Source organism: Equus quagga, chromosome 5, assembly GCF_021613505.1.
Source record: "Equus quagga isolate Etosha38 chromosome 5, UCLA_HA_Equagga_1.0, whole genome shotgun sequence".
NCBI lineage: Eukaryota > Metazoa > Chordata > Mammalia > Perissodactyla > Equidae > Equus > Equus quagga.
Genome location: NC_060271.1, coordinates 76882853 through 76901577, shown reverse-complemented (window position 1 = coordinate 76901577; position 18725 = coordinate 76882853). Strand labels below are relative to the sequence as shown.

At 54.5% G+C, this 18725-nt stretch overlaps 3 protein-coding genes and 1 long non-coding RNA gene across 7 annotated transcripts; 1 reads left to right on the top strand and 3 right to left on the bottom strand.

Moving 5' to 3' along the window:
- Positions 1-785: 785 nt before the first annotated feature.
- LOC124239046 (uncharacterized) lies at positions 786-6276 on the bottom strand. Its single transcript, XR_006888502.1, has 3 exons — positions 5590-6276; positions 4410-4611; positions 786-4237 (listed from the first exon to the last, which is right to left on the bottom strand). It is a non-coding gene; the product is annotated as an uncharacterized LOC124239046 (long non-coding RNA).
- TLX2 (T cell leukemia homeobox 2) lies at positions 4923-7390 on the top strand. Its single transcript, XM_046660409.1, has 3 exons — positions 4923-5639; positions 6135-6372; positions 6468-7390. Exons 1-3 carry the CDS (start codon positions 5234-5236, stop codon positions 6682-6684), a joined length of 861 nt encoding a protein of 286 aa, XP_046516365.1. The 5' UTR covers positions 4923-5233; the 3' UTR covers positions 6685-7390.
- Positions 7391-8289: 899 nt separating this feature from the next.
- Positions 8290-15328, bottom strand: DQX1 (DEAQ-box RNA dependent ATPase 1). 4 transcript variants are annotated; one of them, XM_046660082.1, is made up of 12 exons: positions 15034-15328; positions 14413-14667; positions 13978-14171; positions 13179-13563; positions 12609-12842; positions 12420-12504; positions 12157-12315; positions 11882-12073; positions 9926-10045; positions 9552-9742; positions 9037-9227; positions 8290-8816 (listed from the first exon to the last, which is right to left on the bottom strand). In XM_046660082.1, exons 2-12 carry the CDS (start codon positions 14647-14649, stop codon positions 8660-8662), a joined length of 2145 nt encoding a protein of 714 aa, XP_046516038.1. In that variant the 5' UTR covers positions 14650-14667; positions 15034-15328; the 3' UTR covers positions 8290-8659. The 4 variants fall into 4 exon arrangements, with proteins under 4 accessions (XP_046516038.1, XP_046516036.1, XP_046516037.1 ...); XM_046660080.1 differs by having other exon boundaries at positions 12420-12519; positions 15034-15327; XM_046660081.1 differs by having other exon boundaries at positions 12420-12519; positions 14413-15328.
- A 247-nt stretch (positions 15329-15575) lies between these two features.
- On the bottom strand, positions 15576-18623 carry AUP1 (AUP1 lipid droplet regulating VLDL assembly factor). The gene is made up of 12 exons (XM_046662294.1): positions 18457-18623; positions 18240-18377; positions 18010-18160; positions 17667-17851; positions 17334-17406; positions 17165-17238; positions 16856-16922; positions 16652-16754; positions 16400-16519; positions 16168-16283; positions 15863-15981; positions 15576-15753 (listed from the first exon to the last, which is right to left on the bottom strand). Exons 1-12 carry the CDS (start codon positions 18504-18506, stop codon positions 15717-15719), a joined length of 1233 nt encoding a protein of 410 aa, XP_046518250.1. The 5' UTR covers positions 18507-18623; the 3' UTR covers positions 15576-15716.
- Positions 18624-18725: the final 102 nt, after the last annotated feature.

The following is an 18725-nucleotide window of genomic DNA, read 5'->3' as shown; positions in this document are numbered from 1 at the left end:
AATTTAGGGATTGGGGTAGCAGGGGGCGGTGGGAGTAAGAAATGTGGTGGAAACAGAAAAGAAAGGCAGAAGAGTGGGGAATGACCGGGGAGGGACAGGAAGGAGGCCAAGGTGCCGATCTGAGAGTAGTGATAGGAGAAGCACGGCCTTACGGAGTTGGGACTTTAGCCTGAGGGCAATAGGGAGCTAGCAAACATTTTTGAAGAGAGGGAGTTACCGTATGAAAGAAACATTTTTGTTCATTTATCTTCAGAGTGAATTGGAGTCGATAAACAGTAAGAATTTAGGAGATTAGTGAATTTTTTTTTTTTTAGGAAGATTAGCCCTCAAAAAATTGAGGTAAAATTGAGCAGCTAACTCGAGCTAACTGCTGCCAATCCTCCTCTTTTTGTTGAGGAAGACTGGCCCTTAGCTAATATCTGTACCCATCTTCCTCTACTTTGTACATGGGACGCCTAACACAGTATGGTTTGCCACATGCTGCCATGTCCACACCCAGGATCCAAACCAGCGAACCCCAGGCCACTGAAGCCCAACGTTGGAACTTAACTGCTGCGCCACTGGGCCAGCCGGAAATTAGTGAATTTTTGGTCAACTACTTTTTACTACAGCCACTGCTTTCCTCCCTGGCACAAAATACCATCATCTCTCCTATGGATGATTGCAGTGTCTTGCCTGCTTCCTCTGCTTCCACCTTTGTTCCTCTTTCTCCTATTCTCAACATAGCAGCTCAGTGTGGTTCTGGTAAAACAGGAATAAAAAAGGACACAACGAAAGTTTTTTGAGTTAATGGATAAGTTTATTATCTTGATTGTGGGGATGGTTTCATGTGTCTATACATATGTCAAAATTTATCAAATTGTGCTTTAAATATGTGCAGTTTATTGTGTCAGTTTTACCTTGAAAAATGTTAAAAATAAAATTAAACGATCAAGTGTCTTACTTTTTTGTTTAAAACCTTCAAGTAACTTCCCTTTTCAATCAGAATAAAAGCTAAAGTCCTTCAATGATCTTCAAGGCCTTGCATGGTCTCTCACAGTCACTCAGTCCTTCCAGTCACACACAGCCCCTCACTGTTTGGTCCACAGATACACCAGGATATATATACTCCCACTGTCACCAGCTTGAAATGCTCAGATATCCAAATGGATCCTTTCTTACTTCAGGTCTTTACTCAATGAGGCCTTCAGTGACCACTCTAGATAAATCACACCCCCCACCACCCTTTCACTTCTTCTCCCCCTTCCTTGCTTTATTTTTCTTCTTAGAATTTATTATTAATATATATTTTTCTTGTTTTTCACCTGCCTCCTCCACTCGAACGTATGTTTCTCAGTGGGGATTTTTTTTTCTGTTGTGTCTACAACTATATCTCCAGGGCCACATGAATAGTAGGTGTTCAATCAAAATTTTCTGGATAAATGAATGAATGAATGTAGATAGTGGCGATGACAGCCTAGATTAGGGTTTTGTCAGTGGAAATGGAAAGGAAGGGCTGTATATGAAACACTTCAAAGGAAAGCATAATAGGAGGAAGTGAATGAGGAGCTTGGGGGCGGGGGGAGCATGTTCTCCAGCCTGTTGCACTTAAGGTAGCTGCAGCAAAGGAGCCAGAAGGCTGGAGCTGGCCAGGAGGCTAGAACAGAGGAGCTGGAGCACAAGTGTCAGAAGCAGGTATGGAGGTCTCAGAGTTTTCTGGGTAGATGTTCTAGATGGGACTATTGGAGTGGATGAAACCTGAGCAGATGTAGGGAGAGATAAAGCTGAAGTCTGAGCTCGGAAGTATGCTCACTCTTCAGTGGCAGAAGCAAAGGCAATGGAGGGAAAACATAAGCAGTGACTAGGAAAGTCCAAAGATGTAGCATAAGACAATATTACAGAAACCGAAAGGGGCATTTTAAGAAATGGTTGGTCATCAACAAAGTAAAACATGTCATAGAAGTCCTGGATAATGGACACTGGAAGTCTCTGAGAAAGGGTCAGGGTAGTGTAGTGAAGCCAGATTGCCATAGGTTAAAGAATAAGTGGTGAGGAAATGGAGGCAGTGTGTGGGGGCAGTACAAGGGAAAAGAAAAACAATTTCTCTTGAGTCAGGCAAAGATTTTGTCCAGATAATAGAGGCCTAAGACAGTTGAGGGTAGGAAAGACTAAGTTGATGAGAGAAATGATGGTACAGGAGCGGGGACCATCTTGAGGAAAGGACACTGCACCAAAAGCAGGAAGGAAGGGAAGGTACAAGAGCACAGGCTGGGAACTTGACCTCTTCCTGTGAAGCTGCAGGCTTGGAGGCCTGAAAACTCGGAGAGTTTAGGGGCCACATGCACGCAGGATATGGTGAGACAGATCCAAAGCGGTGTGTGTGGGAGGCGGGGCGCCAACTCCAGGGCCTCCATCTTAGACATAAACTAGCAGGAATCACTCTTTTCTGGGAAATCAGGGGATCAGAGAGCCAGAGGCAAGCAGAGAAATTCCTAGGACTGCCGCTGACAAAACTGCATACCCTTTTGTTCTTGAAGTGGGGCACTGAAATTTTTTTTTCTTTTAACTCCCCAAAAGATCTGTATGTACTTCCGGGGGCTTGTGAGCATTGTCCTCAAAGGATCAGTTGGTCAATCTCTGCATGGCAGTGCCATCTGTGCTGACCTCAAAAGGCAGGATGTACAGTACACATAGAAGCACGTAGACAGGTCTGCATGCTGCTGCTTGTTTCTCCTTCGTTGATTCACTCATTAATTCATTCAAGAAGGACTTACTCAGCTTGGTTAGAAACACACTAGTGCCCACCCTCTCCTCAGAGGCCCGCCCCCTAGAGTGGGAAAAGGGACAGACAGACTTCTAACTTGCAGGCCAGTCCCCTTCAGAGGCCTTTTCTACTTTGCTGTCTCCCTAGGCTCTCTGTTTTCCTCCGGGGGCAGTGGCCCATACCCTCTCTGGAGGTTTTGCCTGAACAGCAGAGGTTTCATGCTCCCTAGTAGCCCCACCCCTCCACTGCTGAGATGCGTGCTCCGGCTTCTGTGAAGGGCTAGGGGAGGTGATAATGTCTGTCTTCTCCACCAAGACAAAAACACAGCTGCAAAATTGGCAGGAGCCCCCCCCACACACACACACACCCCTCTTTCAGAAGGGGCAGGATGGGGGAAGGGCTGGAGAAATTGGATGATGGAGGTGGACAGGTTGGGGGAGGATGTCATGTTATTAATGCCCAGTGCCTCCCTCCCCCATGGCTCACCCCCTTCAGACTGAGGCTTCTGAGAACACTGAGGTGTTCTTTGAACACCGGTGGCTTTGGGTGGGGAGAAAGCCCACTCCGTTCTTTCTCTTCTTTCTCTTCCTTCCCAGATGCCCAAATATCATTCCTGGTTCCCTGGAGAGAAAAGACCTCTCACCCTGCCCCAGGCACCAGGCTGCCAGCCCATCTGCTGGGGAAAACAGAGGGGCAGAGTCTTTCCCAGGAGATCCTGGAAGATCCGTGCTCCCAGGGAGACCCATCTACTAGACTTAGAAGGCGTTTCGGTTCACACGGGTAACCGGCAGCCTGGAGCTGAGCACCGGTGTGGGCTAGGGTGAGGGGCTAGGTCTGGCACAGCGGGGCGGAGTCCTTTGGCCACCACGTGTCAGAGGCAGGCCGAGCTGCTCATCGGTGCCCACCCGCCACTGGGTGGTAGGCACATCCCCCTCCTTGCGCCCAGTCTCACCGGCTCGGAGGCGCCAGGGCCCCCCCGGGGCCGGGGCGGGCCGGGGAAGGTAATGTAATTCCGACCCAGCTAACCCGATTATGGCGGCCTGCACCGGGCCGGGCGGCGGCGGGGGCGGGTCTAAGGCGCAGGGGCCCGCCCGGCCGGGGGTCCCATTCCGGGGAAGGACGCAGAGTTCACACACTCCCAGCTTTTGGGTCGGCAGCCAGAGGTCACAAGGTCACCGAGCAGCTTCGGTCTTTCCCCACCTCACTTCTCTGACACGCTCCAGGCACAGTTTCTGGGACTTTGGGTGGGGTGAAGCGTCTATGGGAAGTGAAGCAGCTGGGACCCTCCGAAGGTTTCAGTGAGGTCCTATGTGTCGCCTGTGGCGATTTCGTCCTTCTGCCTTTGATGGGGGGAGTGTGTGAGAATAGATTTCCTAGGCGCAGAGTGGAGGGGCAGAATCCCGCATTGGTGCTCCCCTGTCGGGGACAGAACGCCAGCCCCAAGCTCCCACCGGCCTGCATTGGCCCGGGTTGAGCCACGGGTCTGCTTTACACCTATTTCAGAAAAAACGAAATTTTAAGAAACACAGGGCACTGATTACGGGCGCTCCTGGAAGGAGCTAGGGTCCCTACGCAAGAGGCCGGGAGGTGCACCAGGATCACCGGTCTAGAGTGGTTGTTCCCCGCCCCAGCCCACCGGACCCTCCCTGCCACCCCCTTCCCACACCTGTCCTCCTCCCTGGCCTCCAACTCTCCGGTGCGCCGTTCCCCAACAGCTTCCCATCGCAGCCAGGAAGCCACAACGAGATTTGGTCTTCAAGGACACTTAGGCGGGGGCCACAACGAATCCGAGAGTCGGCAGGCAGGACCCATCGGGAGGTGAAGAATAGGGGCTGTGGGAGGAGGCACCTGCGAGGAAGCCGGTGGGGCTGAGGAAGCCCAAAGACAGAGGCCGGTGAGGATGGAGTTGCGGTGCTCATCTCGGCTGACTCAGCGTGCAGCGGCCCGTGCTCTGGCCCCTCCCGTGCTGAGCCTGGCTCCTAACACCCTCACCACCACCCCCTCAACCCCCACCATTCCCGCTGGCCAGTCTTCCCCGCGCTTGGCGCAAACAGGCGTCTCTTCCCCTTTAACGGGCCCGGCCCCGCCCCTGCCCTACCCCCAGCCCCCACTGCCCACCGAGGCTGATCTGTCAGTCACTGCCCCAGCCGGAGCCGGCCAACCCTCTCCACCCCGGACTCGGGCAGAGGCCCCGGCAGCCCAGCGTCCATCCGCGCTTCAGAGCCAGCAAGGGCGCTCCTGGGGCCCCGGCAGGTCGCGCTCCCCAGGGATGCAAGTCCCTGTGCCGACGCCCGGCAGAGGCCGGCACGAGCGCGGCTACTCCGGGTGCACAGGGATGAAGCCGTCCCGGGGTCCCCGGCGCCCCGCCGTGGCCAGCCCCGCGGGCCCCTGAGGTCGCCGCCCCGAGCGCTCCTCTGCTGGGCTCCCAGAGCTGCCTGGGGCGTCCTCCCCAACCCCCGAACCTCCTGCGGTCCTCCCTGACCCGGACCCATGGAGCCGGCGGTGCTGGCCTCGCACAACCTCCCGCACCACGAGCCAATCAGCTTCGGCATCGACCAGATCCTGAGCTGCCCAGAACCCCCCGGGAGCGGTCTAGGCCCGGGTCGCCAGGGCCAGGGCCAGGGCCATGGGGAGAGTGCGGCGTTCTCGGGTGGATTTCACGGAGCCTCCAGCTACAGCCCCGCGGGCTCGCTGGCCCCGCTGCCCGGTAGCTCCGGCGTGGGCCCGGGCGGCGTGATCCGCGTCCCGGCGCACCGCCCGCTGCCAGTGCCGCCGCCCGCGGGAGGCGCGCCTGCGGTGCCTGGACCCTCGGGCTTGGGCGGCGCCGGGGGCCTAGCGGGACTCACCTTCCCTTGGATGGACAGCGGCCGCCGCTTTGCCAAGGACCGGCTCACGGGTGAGGTTACCCGACCCCTCCAGCGCCGTGCCGCACACTGACTCGGTTTCCTCATCTTTGATCCTTCTGCTCCAACTTAAGGTCCCCTTTCATAGCCCCCCATCATCCCAGGGCATCTTCCCCTAACTTGTATCTCTCCGTCCCGCTTCTGAGAGGCGATGGGGAGGGAGCTGCCGTCGATGCCCGCGTCCTCCGCTGCAGTCCACTGTCCACACCGCGGGGAGGGCAGGGCGAAGTTAGGGGACGTCTCTCCCTCACTCAGGGGGAGGGCCGTTTGTGCTGGGGCCCTTTTTTGTCTAGGGCAGGGCGAAGTTAGGGGACGTCTCTCCTTCACTCAGGGGGAGGGCCGTTTCTGCCGGGACCCTTTTTTGTCTGATGCGGGGCCGAGCTTGGGCACCCAGCAGCCCCACGCGCGGGCGCTCCGCGGCCTGGGCAGCCGAGCCCTCAGCGACACCTCGGGCCGCCCCCAAACGCTGCCTTGCTTTCTCCCTGTAGCCGCTCTCTCGCCCTTCTCCGGGACGCGCCGCATAGGCCACCCCTACCAAAACCGGACCCCGCCGAAGCGGAAGAAGCCGCGCACGTCCTTCTCCCGCTCGCAGGTGCTGGAGCTGGAGCGGCGCTTCCTACGCCAGAAGTACCTGGCCTCGGCCGAGAGGGCGGCGCTGGCCAAGGCCCTGCGCATGACCGACGCTCAGGTCAAGACGTGGTTCCAGAACCGGCGCACCAAGTGGCGGTGAGGCGGGGGCGGGCGAGGGGCCGCGGGCGGAGTCAGGTGGCGGCGCGGGCGGTGCGAGCAGCCTCGCTGACCCCGCGTCTCCGCCCGCCCAGGCGCCAGACGGCGGAGGAGCGCGAGGCGGAGCGGCACCGCGCCGGCCGGCTGCTCCTGCACCTGCAGCAGGACGCACTCCCGCGGCCGCTGCGGCCGCCACTGCCCCCGGACCCGCTCTGCCTGCACAACTCGTCGCTGTTCGCGCTGCAGAACCTGCAGCCCTGGGCCGAGGACAACAAGGTGGCTTCCGTGTCCGGGCTCGCCTCGGTGGTGTGAGCGACGCCTGCTCGACCGGCCGAGGGCTCTTTTCCGAACCGAGGCGCCGCGTGGAGCACCCAGCTGCCCAAGCTGTGGTCCCGTGGCAGCGGAGCGCGTGAGGAGGAGCTGGCCCTCAGGCTACCGTCGAGGGCTCCTCGGCCACCGCGGGCTCCCAGGCCAGTGTTGCGCGGTTGCCCAGCGCACTTAGACGCGGCCTTTCCCGCCATTTTTCATGCAGACCGTTGCACAGAGGCTGGAACCTCGGGCGCCAAGAGGGCGGGACCTGTAGGACGGTAGCCAATGAGGTGCGGGGATGGGGGCGGGCTGGCCAATGGGAGCTGCTCTCCTGAGGGACTCCGGACTCTTCCGTGGGTGGGTCGGAGCTGGGGTACCCCGGAGCCGGAGCCGGTTGAAAGCCGCGTTGGGATGGGGCAGCGGCAGCCCGAGCTGCCTGGGTCCGTACCAAAGGTGTGAAGGAAGGAAGGAAGGTGTCAACGACAGCGGAGTAGTGGAGGAGGTGCTGGAGAGCGAGGGTCTCACTGACTGTGACAGGAACCAGGGGGTTATCCACGCCGGGCATCTCATCCTTCAACTGTAAAATAATCGCTAAGGATTCCTTCCTGACTTTGAGCCTCATGTTGTTCGTGTATGTTCAACTGCTGACTACGTCCTACCACTTCAGCCTCACAAGGCGCCTGGGCGGCAGGCGAGGCAGATACTTATATCCCCGATGAAAGAGAAAATCTAGGAACACTAATCTGGCTGGGTGTCCCTCAGGGATGGAGAGGGGAGAGGGGGGAAGCAGTGGGCAAAGTTAATGGGCCCAGTGGAGTTAGGGTGAGCAGAATTTGGCAAATAATTAGGAAGTGACAGACCTAAGAAGAATCAAAGATAATTCCAAGGTTGGAAATATAGAGGATCAGGAAATCAATGGTGTTGTGGATGATGAAAGGCAATTGGGAAGATAGGAGCAAGATTAACTCTGTAGGCAAAACTAAATCCTAGACCTAGAGAGAATAAGTTCTGGAAAAGCACCGTTGCAGGAGGTCACTGACATCTACATAGAGGTGAAGACAGATGGAATGACGAATCTTCAAGGGAGGAAACTCTAAGAAAAGCAGAATTCTAACGATAAAATCTTTCCACCAAATTCTACAAAGACATTTACAATGTGCAAGATGATGGAGGAGAGCAAAGTTAAGAGTCCAAGGGAAGAAAAGGGAAAGGTGTACCCAACTGGAAAGAAAGGAAAACATGGTGTTCCTGAAGTTGTTAGAAAGACTTTAGCTTGTGGGTGGGCCAGGGGCTGCTGGGAAGCTTGTTGATGGGAAGTTGAGAGTTTGGGGATGGTTGCAATAGCTCTGAGGTTTATGAAGGGGCAGGATTTAAGTTTCATGAGGATGAAAGGGAAGATTTTGTCTGATTCCTATATTCTTCCTCCCCTGGAGGCAGGAGCAGTGTGATAGAAGGAAGTGAGATTTATGCAGGGTCAAAGGCCAATTGTAGTCAAACTTCTCGTGTTCTGGGTTAGTGACAGCTAGGTTGGTCATAGCACAAAGGCCTGACCAGAGGTGGGAATCGGGCAAGAGGATATCTCTGGAGGAGTTGGCCCTGAGTCTTTGATATTGTCATCTCTAACTCATGGATGTTGTATATGCTGCTGCAGAACCAAACTCAAATTTGACACCATAGAAAAAGACCTTTTATAGACCAAAAGGGAGCACAAGGATGGGTTTGGCATAAATTGGGGTTATGGGGAGTATGTCAGTTCCTCTCCAATAAATAGAAGAAAGCTAAGGAAAGGGTTCTACCCTATGTAGACTGCGGCTTACCCGATTGCCTCTACTCCCAGCCCATCGTTTGTTGAGACTCAGGTTCCAGGATTTACATTTGACCCTAAACTGTGGGCCTCTAAATCTGGCTGGCTGCCTTGGTGCTAGCCTGAGGGAGGATCTGATGTGATGAGATGAGCTCAGCTCTATTCCTTGGCAGGTCACTGCAGGACACAGGCATTTCCAAGCTCTTGGGTGGAGGAGGATTCACTCCCTGTAGAAGAATCTGCCATTTCTTCCCTCAGCTGGTTCAGGAGGTCTCTGCTTTCACTGGGGGGCAAGTTACTCAGGAAGTATGGAGGGGCCAATTCCACCAGCCTGACAGAGAGACTCATAATTAGATGATTTCTGTATCCTCTCTTATAATGCAGCTTCTTAAACTTCTCACTACCCCTTCCACAAACCCTGTCTCCTCAAATCATATGCTACTACAAATCACTATGATCCCTTCCTCTTCTTAGGGTTCTCTAACTTCCCAGCCATAATTTTGGCCCCAGGAAAAGGAATGGGCGATGTAGGATGGTGTCAGGGAACTCACATCTGTGGCTGGATCTCAGAAACAATGGAAAGGCAGTTGTCTTTGGAAATGGAGAAATTGTGGTAAAGCACCCACGGTGGGGGTCTGGCTGGAGCCCGGCGGCTTCGGTAGCAGCAGTATGGGGAGAGCTGGGCCACATGCTTATGGGTTAGGAGCAGGTAATTTCCAGTCCCATCTGTGTCTCGGGCCACCTCATTGAAAGGCAAAGATATTGAAGGAATAAGTGAGAGAGAAGCAGACAGTAGAAGAAAGAAAAGGGGGCTGAGAAGGAATTAGTAAGGGTGGTGAAAGTATTAAAAGTAAGGCATTATCTCTAGGTGTTACAGTCCCTCTCACACCATATGGCGTTTTCCATAGCCCCTTGTACTACAAAGACTCAAAGGAAAAGTTTCTCCTGGTTCTAAAGAATCCTTTGAGTGGCCAACTGGACCCCAGTTTTAGAGGTGGTATACCAATCTTTGGTCCCTCTGCCTTCTGCTCCTTTTATGACCCTCACCCCAACTCTTCCCCCTAACCTTGAGGAAGTATCCTGACACCAGTGCTTTCTGAAGGTCTCTGCGATTCTGCTCAGAGCCAAAGGCTGGTTGGGACAAAGGAAGTTCAATTCGTTGCATGAGTTCTAGGAGTTCTCCTCGAAGTTTATGGGCTTGGCACAAAGCTGTCCAGTTTAGACCCCGAGCCTGGCACCAAGCCTTGTCTGCTCCACCTAGGAGAGGAAAGGAGTGGAAACTTCAGCTACAACTAAAGTCCTTGAGATCACCGAAAGAACTCAACACTTGGCCAAAGGCCTCTTCTTCCTGGGCAGAGAGATCTGTCAGCTGGTTGCACACCACTTCCCCTCTTGGGAAAACCTGGGATTCTATAAGAGGATGCAGAGTGGGCCACTCACTCTGTATAAAGGCTTCATACACCTGAATCAGAGAGCTGTGATCACCATCTGCATGTTCCAGGGCCCGTCGCAAGGCAGCTTCTTCTGCACAGAGCGGAGGACTGGTAAACCCAGGGGCAGCTGGAGGCAGAAGAGAGGAAGGTTGATTTGGGGAATGAGACAAGAGAGCAGTACAGGTAGGACACTGAAAAGGTAGAACTGTCACTTTGGGAGCTTTATTCAAAAGACATTGATGACTTCTAGGTGCTATGCACTTTATCAGACATTGGAGATAAATAAATGAAAGGCAGTCTCTGCCCTCAGGGAGCTTAGAGTCTGGTGGGAGAGAAGAACAAGTAAACAAACTTGATTGGTGTGGGGGCCAACAGCTGAAGTCTGAGTAGGAATTAGCTTGGTGGAGAAGGGACAGAGAGAGTATTCTAGACTATGGGAACAGCAAGGCACAGAAGTGAGTAGCCTGGCATGTTTGGAGAATTGCAAGCACCTTGTATAAGTGGAGGGAATGGCGTGTGTGGCAGAGTAGCAGGAGATAAAGCTAGAGAGGTAGGTACGGGGGCCAGGGCATGAGAGGCTGGATGTGCCATGCAAATGAGTTTACATTCTGTCTGGGAGGTACAGAATAGCTGCTGAAGAAGAGCTTTTAAGTAAGAGAGTCCATGTGTTTGAAGTTGTTCACAGGAGTAGTTAGGAGGCTACTAAAGGAATCCAGCTGAGCAGTGACGAGGATCTAACATGGGCACTGACAGTGAGTATGGTGAAGAGCAGACGAATTAAAAAAACCATTTAGGAGATAAAAATGAAAGAGCCCGGAGAAAGATTAGTCTAGATGACTAGATTAGAATGATAGTGGAGCTGCAGAGATGATGGTATGATTTTGTGGTGGTGGTGAGGTGTGCTTGAGGGGGCTGCCCGGTGGCGCAGCGATTAAGTGCGCACGTTCTGCTTTGGCGGCTCGGGGTTTGCCGGTTTGGATCCCGGGTGCAGACACGGCACTGCTTGGCAAGCAACGCTGTGGTAGGCGTCCCACATATAAAGTAGGGGAAGATGGGCATGGATGTTAGTTCAGGGCTAGTATTCCTCAGCAAAAAGAGGAGGATTGGCAGTAGTTAGCTCAGGGCTAATCTTCCTTAAAAAAAAAAAAGAAAGAAAGAAAGTGCTTGAGTTCAGTTCTGGGCTGAGGTACTGTGGACCTCTGGTAGAAATGTCTGTCAAAAGTCAGATATATAAATCTAAGATTCAGAAGAATGGTATTGGCAGGGAGATACAAGGTTTGGAAATTTTAAGTGTAAAGGTGGCACTTCTGACCATGGGTGTGGATGAACTTGCTCAGAGAGTTCAGGGAGTGAGAAGATAAAAGGGGCAAGGATAGAACCCTGAAGTCCAACTTCCAGTGGGTGAGCAGAGGACAAAGAGCCCCAGGAAGAGGTTAAAGGGATGGCTAGAAAGGTAGGATGGAAACTGCAAGGAGTGGGTCACAGAGGCTCAGGGAAGGGGCAGTTTCAAGGTGGGAGTGGTTGCCATTCTCAAGTGTCAAAAGAAGGTCATGAATAAGGGCTCACGAGTGTTCACTGGATTAGGTCTCTGGGAGGTCACTAGTGAGCTGAAGGTCATTTCAGTAGTTGTGTTGGGCCTGAAGCTGGAATGCAGTGGGTGAGGAATACACTAGATAGAACAGGATAGAGATTATTCTGTAGAGCTGAAGGGGAGTACCGGGTTGAGGAAGAGAGGTATGGAGTTTAGTAATAACAGATAGGAGAGATTTCAGCAAGTTAAGGGGCAAGAACCAGCAGAGGGAAAAGGCTAGAGATAGGAGAGGGTTAAGTGATCAAGTCTTGTTCTTTAGGCACTGTGAGGGGTGGAGGCTGGAGCTTAGGGTAAGGGCCAGCCGTAAGTGACCAAAATACCCAGGGGAGGACTGAAGTGGCCGTGAGAGCCAGAGAGAGAGGTAATTTATACCGGTGAGCATGGCGGCGAGGGTGAGCATCTCATCCACACAGTCAAACTCGCACGAGGCCAGCAGGGCTTTGGCCAGCTCAGGGGGCAGGGGGAACTCTGAAAGGATGACTCCCAGGTCTGACAGGTCACCGTCATCATCCAGGGCTGCCAGATAGTCTAGGTCTTCCAGGGCCTGCATCAGTGCTTCTGGAGCTGGTGAGGTAACAGGGCTGACAAGGCAGGGGTCCCAGAGCCTGGCGGTCACATGTTAGGACTTGGGCAGGATGGGTGCTCACCAGGCCGGTCCAGGAAGTGACACTCCCCTGGCTCTGCAATCTGTCTCCTCTTTAGTAGTAATAGCAGGGGGCTCAGATTCTCCTCACACACCCTGGGTTGGGGCAGTGGGGGAGCCTCTAGTTCTAGGAAGGACTTAGGATACAGGCAGAAGCAGGATCCTGAGGGGAGAAAGACCTGGGAAAGAAGACCACTGTAGATTTCTCAGGGCTGGCGTGTTGGTGCCTCTGTCGTGTTTGACCTCAGGGAGGGCAAAGGCTCTTACCTGGTGGGACCCCTCTTGCCCGCAGTCGTCTTGCCTCTGCCTGACACCTGCTGATTGGCCTCAATACTTGGGATTCTGCTCGGATCTGAGGATTGTACACCTGTCACCGCCCCCCAATCCAAGTCAAGACAGATCAGAGCGGGCCATTTCCATCTTTAGTCCCCACATGCCCTCATCTCTCTCACTCACACTTCGAAGCTCCAGTCCTGAGTCGATGACATGTCGGATGGAAGGGAGGGAGAAGGAGAAGTCAGCCAGCCAGTGAGTGACCACGACCTTTCGGACACCTGAGTCTATGTCCTGGTACACAGCCTGAATGGCTTGACCATGGCCTGGGTGAAGGGGCAGCACCTGTGGTGGAGGCCTTTGGAGAGCCAAGTGCCCTGCCTCCCTGGACAAGGATTCACAGCACAGGGAAATTTCCTGAGGAAAGGGGCAGGGCATTAGGACAGTTCTCACCTTTTTGGGTCACAGACCCCTTTGAAAAACTGATGAAAGCTATGGCCCTTCACTCTGAAAAAATGCACATACTCACAAAGGTGGGGGTGTTATAACTTCAGGAATTCACTGAAACACAAATCTCTGCATTAGATGGGATCAAAAAGAGGGTGGTAGACCTCTAGCCTGAAATCCTTGAGTTTTCCCTCAGGACCCCAACAGGGAGTAAACCCTACAACTCTAATGTTCCTAACAAGCACTGCTCCCGTCCCCCGGGCCAGGCAGCTGGTACATGAGTACCTCCTTTTGCAGCCCTTTTACCTCCTCACTGGGCAGGTACACAAGCACATCTCCTGGAGCTTCCTGCTGACACAATTCAAGCACGGCTTGGCAGGCAGCTTCTACTCGATCAGTGGGGACAGAGTCCCTGTAGATGGGAGTGGGACACTCGCCAGGCCCTCTGGGTACATGCACAATAGGAGGATTGCCCCAGAAGGCTTGGAGCTTAGGTTCAAGGGCTGGGTCAGTAACCACAATCACTCTAGGGTCCCCTGGAAGGTTTCCCAGCTTGGCATCTCGCAGCAGCCCCTGGAGCAAGTCTGAGGCCACTGACCGCTCCTGAGCCTCATCCAGCACCAGTACATCCCAGGCTCCAGTGCCCCGGGTCGAGGCCACCTCCTGCAGAAGCAGCCTGTCCCAGCAAAACCTGTTGACATTGGCAGTAGGCAGAGGAGTCAGTGTGGACACTGACCAGCCCCAGAAGTCCAAGCGAGCTTCTCCCCAAGGGGCCTAGACTTTGATAGTGAAGGTCAGAAAAAGACCTTGTGACTGACTTCCTGAGCCTGTGGACTCCTAACTGTGACCCCCAACCCCCAAAACAAGGGTGACACTTTGTTCTCAAGCTGTACTCCAGCTAGGAAAGCGAGACTTTCATGATGAGGGTGAGGTTGAATGTCTGAGTCCCTAGCAGGTGTTAAAGGGCTTAATTCAGCAGTTGCATCATGCATGATTTAAAGGGTGAGCTGGGCTGAGGGAGGGTATGGTGAGATGTCAGAGAACTGGGCTTGTTTCTACCGGGTGAGGGGAATCAGATATGGGTCAGGCCTGCAGGAGGCCCCACCTGAGTAGGGTGTCAGGCCCAGTGCAGTCCTCCTGGGGGATGCTGTATCCAACCTCATGGCCCAGGGTCAGGTCCATCTCATCAGCAACCCGCAGGGCCAGGCTCAGGGCTGCCAGCGGGTAGGGCTGAGTGACAGTTACCTGGCCCTTCTGGAACCCCCTGGCCAGTACAAACTCTGCACACCACTGAGGGATCTGGGGTAGAGGTGGGGAAGGACAACCAGTCAGTGAGATACAGGACTTGTTAGAAATGCTGGGGGAGCTATAGCCAGTTTAATCTCCTGATTTAGGGAGTCCCCTGGTCCTTCACCAGCCACCCGAACCAGTCTCCCTTTGCCCACCTCCCCTCTCACCCCTTGCAGCCCAACCCCCTTTGTCCAGGGAAGGGCCAGTTCCCTAATCCCTCCCTTTGTCCAATCCCAGAATCTCCCCCGACCTGGGTGCTCTTGCCAGAGCCAGGCTCTCCAGACACCAGCACCACTCCACTGGGGCTACTCTCCAATTGCTCCAAGAAGATAAAGCGAGCAGCCCAGATGGGCAAGGCTCGGCGCTGCTCAAGCAGCTCGTAGTAGCGAGAAGAGAAAGGGAGCCCATCAAAGGGGTTCACAGCCAGTCCAGACTCCCCAGGGCTTGGGCCAGACTCCTCTGCCAGCCCGAGAAGCTGAGAGGCCATGGTGCTGATTGCCAGGACCTACAGAAGGCAGGGCAGTCATTAAGGGCTCATATTTGGTGGCTGACACCATCTTCCCACCTCAGCCCTGATCCCTAACCTGTACCCTCAGGTGATAATGCACTGGGGTCCATCCTTCCCAGCATTTCTTGCCTGCTAGGGAATAGTGAAGACTTGAGTCTCCAAGTAAGGAACTATCAAAAGTGGACTATTACCCTGTAGTCAGACAGTAACAATCCTGTGACTAATACGGGTCCTCAGGGGCAGCAGGAATTATGTGAGACCTGTTAACCTGTGAGGAGGTCCCCAGGAGAAAAGGATAAAGAATAAGAAGAGGAGGGGAGACAGGAACTGGGGAACAGGGCCACAAGGATCCTGGATTCAAACCTGCTTGCAGCTCTGAGACGCGTCAGGATGGCAGCCAGTTCGAGACCCACCCAGCCAGTCACCACCAACCCTGGCCTGGGTGAAGTACAAAGGTAAATTCCGGCTCCACCCTGGGGCTTGGCTCAAATGTTGAATCGTAAAGACTGGTTTTAGGGTGGGGCCATTTGCTCCACCTTATTTAACACAGTCAGGAGCCTATGGAAAACAGGCTCCAGCCACCACACTGAGCATGTGTGAACTCTATAAACACCTGTGTACTGTGCTCATTAGCGAAAGGCATTCTGGGACTTGTAGTTTTGCAGCTGTTTCTTCACAAATCAGGGCTCAACACCCAAGTTACAGTCCAGTTGCTGCTGAGTCTTCAGTTCAGTTACACTTCCTTAATATCGCTCATCTCTTGACACACGGAGGTAATTTCAGACAGTTCCGTTCAGACCACCCCCTCACAAACCCCCCAAGAGGCCCTCACTCCCATTCCCCCAAACCAAGGGAAAAGGAACCTGCTCAAGGGGTTTTTGAGACCCAGAGAAGCAACAGAGACCTTGAGTGAAAACCCTGAATTTAATGTGACATTGGGGGGAGCCCCATCCCTCCCATTTTACCACCCACTCATCCGGCCTGTTGTGAGTTGGGTAAGGGCTGCCCCCAGTCTCCGGCCTGCGGCTCTGGGTGCCATCCTGTGCTCAGTCAGCCTCCTGGGCCTGTCTCTCTGTGAATCGCCTATGGGACACAGGGAGAAGACGTTGTGTGGACTTTGCCATATTAGCTCCATATTTAGCTCCCTTCTCCAACCTGCCCCTTCCTACCCATTGTCCTCTAAGCCCCTCACCTTCTCGCGTATTCATATAGTGCCTGCTTGCGCTCCTGTAGGCTCTCCTGCCGGGCCCAGGAGGACTTGGCAAATGTTAGGGCTGTGGGCTGAGGGGTCACCGGGCCAGAGCTGGGGAACTGAGGTGATCACAATGTCAGAGGGCTTGCGAAGTCATCATCATTAAACACGCATCGAATGCCTACTTTATAAGAGAGGCACTGTGCTAGGGTCTCAGGATTGAAAAAGAGATGTCAGGGCTTGGGAGTATGTAGATTGCCCCATCCCACCCCAAGTCTTGGACCTGACCATTTCCTTGGTCTCACCTTGGGGGCAGAGGCTGTGGAAAGGGACTGGATCCCTTCAGTGATGTCTTCAGGCATGAAAGCTACAGCTCCCTCGAGTAGATTAGTGATAGTCAAGTCTACACAGCCAGTCCTGGCTGGGGAGAAGGGAAGAGAGGAAAGGGGAGTCTGTGTCTCTGCTCACCTTCTCCCCTCACCACCCACTGTTCCTTTCTGTGCCTGTCTTCTTGTGTGAGGCTACCCCTTCCCATACCCAGGTCTCTCTGGATGACACCCAGTGGCACATGGGGTAAAACCTCCTTGACTCTCTGAGCCAGAGCTGCCAGCTGCACATCAGGAGAAGGGCCAGGGGAGGGAGGGAAAGAAGGCTGGGCTGCAAAAAAGAAATCCAAAATATGGTGAGTGGAAAACTAAGAGGAAGGACAAGCTGACTAGTATAGGATAGGGAGAAAATTACAATAGGCTGGAAAAAACCCAAAAAACTTTGTGTACAGAGACCACACACCTGTCTGGGGGCGTGATCTTGGGTGTCTTTGTCGCTTCATGTGCTCTGCTTTGTCTGCTGGAGTGAGTCGTGTCCCTGTCTGGCCCAATTCTTTGGCCACCAGCTAGGCAGAATTGGAAGGTTGGAAGTGTCAAGGTCTCAAGCCTTCCTCTCCCTCTGCCTAAGGAAAGACCCCACCTCCACCCCGCCTGTGTACCCTACCACCTGTTGTACACGGAGCGCAAACTCCTCATTCCCCTCCCCCAGCTGGCGATGAACAGGACGGAGCCACCTGCAAAAAACAATCCAGGACCATGTTGGGGGCACCTGGGGCAGAAGCTGTCACCCTCTCCTCACTTTGATACTTTTCATGGAATAGTGGTGGTGAGGGTGGGGAGACAGTAAATACTTTGTATTGCCTCTGTGGTGGAACTTGATATTAAAAGATCTGCATATGGACTGGGCAGAGGCAACTACTTCCTTGACCTTGAGGTGAGTGTTTCCCAGCCACCATAAAGTGAGGACAGTTAATACCTTACTTGATACACCGTGAAAGGGACGAAAAGTGACCACAGCAATTCTGAGACCCAGGAAGCATCTGACACCGTCTGAGGGGAGGGCATGAAGTGAGGTCTAAGCCAGGGCCAGAAGTGGGAAACTTCCCCTCCAAGACCCAGAGATTCCCTGTCCAACACACACTCACCACAGAGACTAGGGGTCTCTGGACTCGCAGGGTAAGAGGTTGTACCACATCCTGGATAGAAAACGGCCAGGAACTAGAAAAAGGAAAAGAGGGTAGAGTGAGATTCCAGCCAGCCTAGGCAGCAGCTCACACCTGACTTAAAACAGGAACTGTCAAACTGTACAAGTAGATAAATGGAAAATAAAGAGATTCTGGAGAAAGAACTGAAAAAGGACCGGAGGAAAATGAACTAGGAATGGAGGGAGTAAGGCTGAAGAAGGTTGTGAAAACGCAAGGGCCCCCAAGCCTGACCACCAACCACCCAGTTGGAGACCGATACCTGTGCTCACCCACCTGAAGCGCAGGAGCCCCTCCCGGCCATTGGTGGCCTCTTCCTCAGGGAACAGCAGCAGAGGGGTGGGGGGAAGCCTCGTGGCAGCGCAGAATCTCTTGAGTGACTCCACCAACTCCCCCTGCCCATCCATCTCCATGAAGCCTCGAGACCAGCACACAAAGCTGGGAGGACTATTGAGCAGAGGCTGGAAACGGAGAGGAGACAAAGCAAGGAGAAAAGAATACTGAGAAGTGAGAAAAACTGACAGATGAGGTAGAGATGCGGGGCTAGGAGTAAGGCTCAGTATCTTGTGGTCCCCAAGGAACCACCCCGTGGCGCTATCGGCTTCGCCCCCCCACTCACAGTGCTACAGCTGGTGAGCAGGTTGACTATGTTGTGGTCGAAAGGTGTCACGTGGTTGGAAATGAGGACCCTGACGCGGTGATCCCGGAGTTCGGAGTCCTCCTGCCGGGCCACAAGCCCCAGCACCGCACACATGGTCCGCACCACGAACCTGGGGGGACAGGCAGCAGTGACTGCGCGGCCTCGGGGCGGGCCCAGCCCTGACCCTCCCCGAGCGCCCGGGTCGGCACCTGCGAAGGACGCTCTCTGGTAGTGCGCAGCTGACCAGGAAGACGTGGATCCCAAGAAAGAGGCGCAGGACGAGGAGGCAGAACCCGACGGGAGCGTAGAGCAGCAGCGCGAGGAGCAGAAAGCCGTCACCCGGGAGCCTGGGGGCGAGAGGCGGGGTGACCGGGCGCCGAAGGCGAGTGGACGCGAGAGCCGGCCTCTTCCCGCCAAGACTCTTACCGGTGCGAGTCAAAGAGCCGCTCCGGCCCCGGCGCCGGGGGAGGTTCCATCGCTAATGCTTCAGGGGTGTCGGACCACCGCCAGCGCCATCTTCGCGCCCCGCCGCAGGGGCTCTTGGGAAGGCGGAGTCTCAGGGCATCAACCCAGGGTGCCCGGACCCGAAATCCTGGGGCGCCCCGGAAGGGCTAGCGGTCCCAGCATGCCTTGCGGGCCCTTGGGCCACCTCACAACCTGCGTCCTGCCGGGACCACAATTCCCGGCATTCGCGG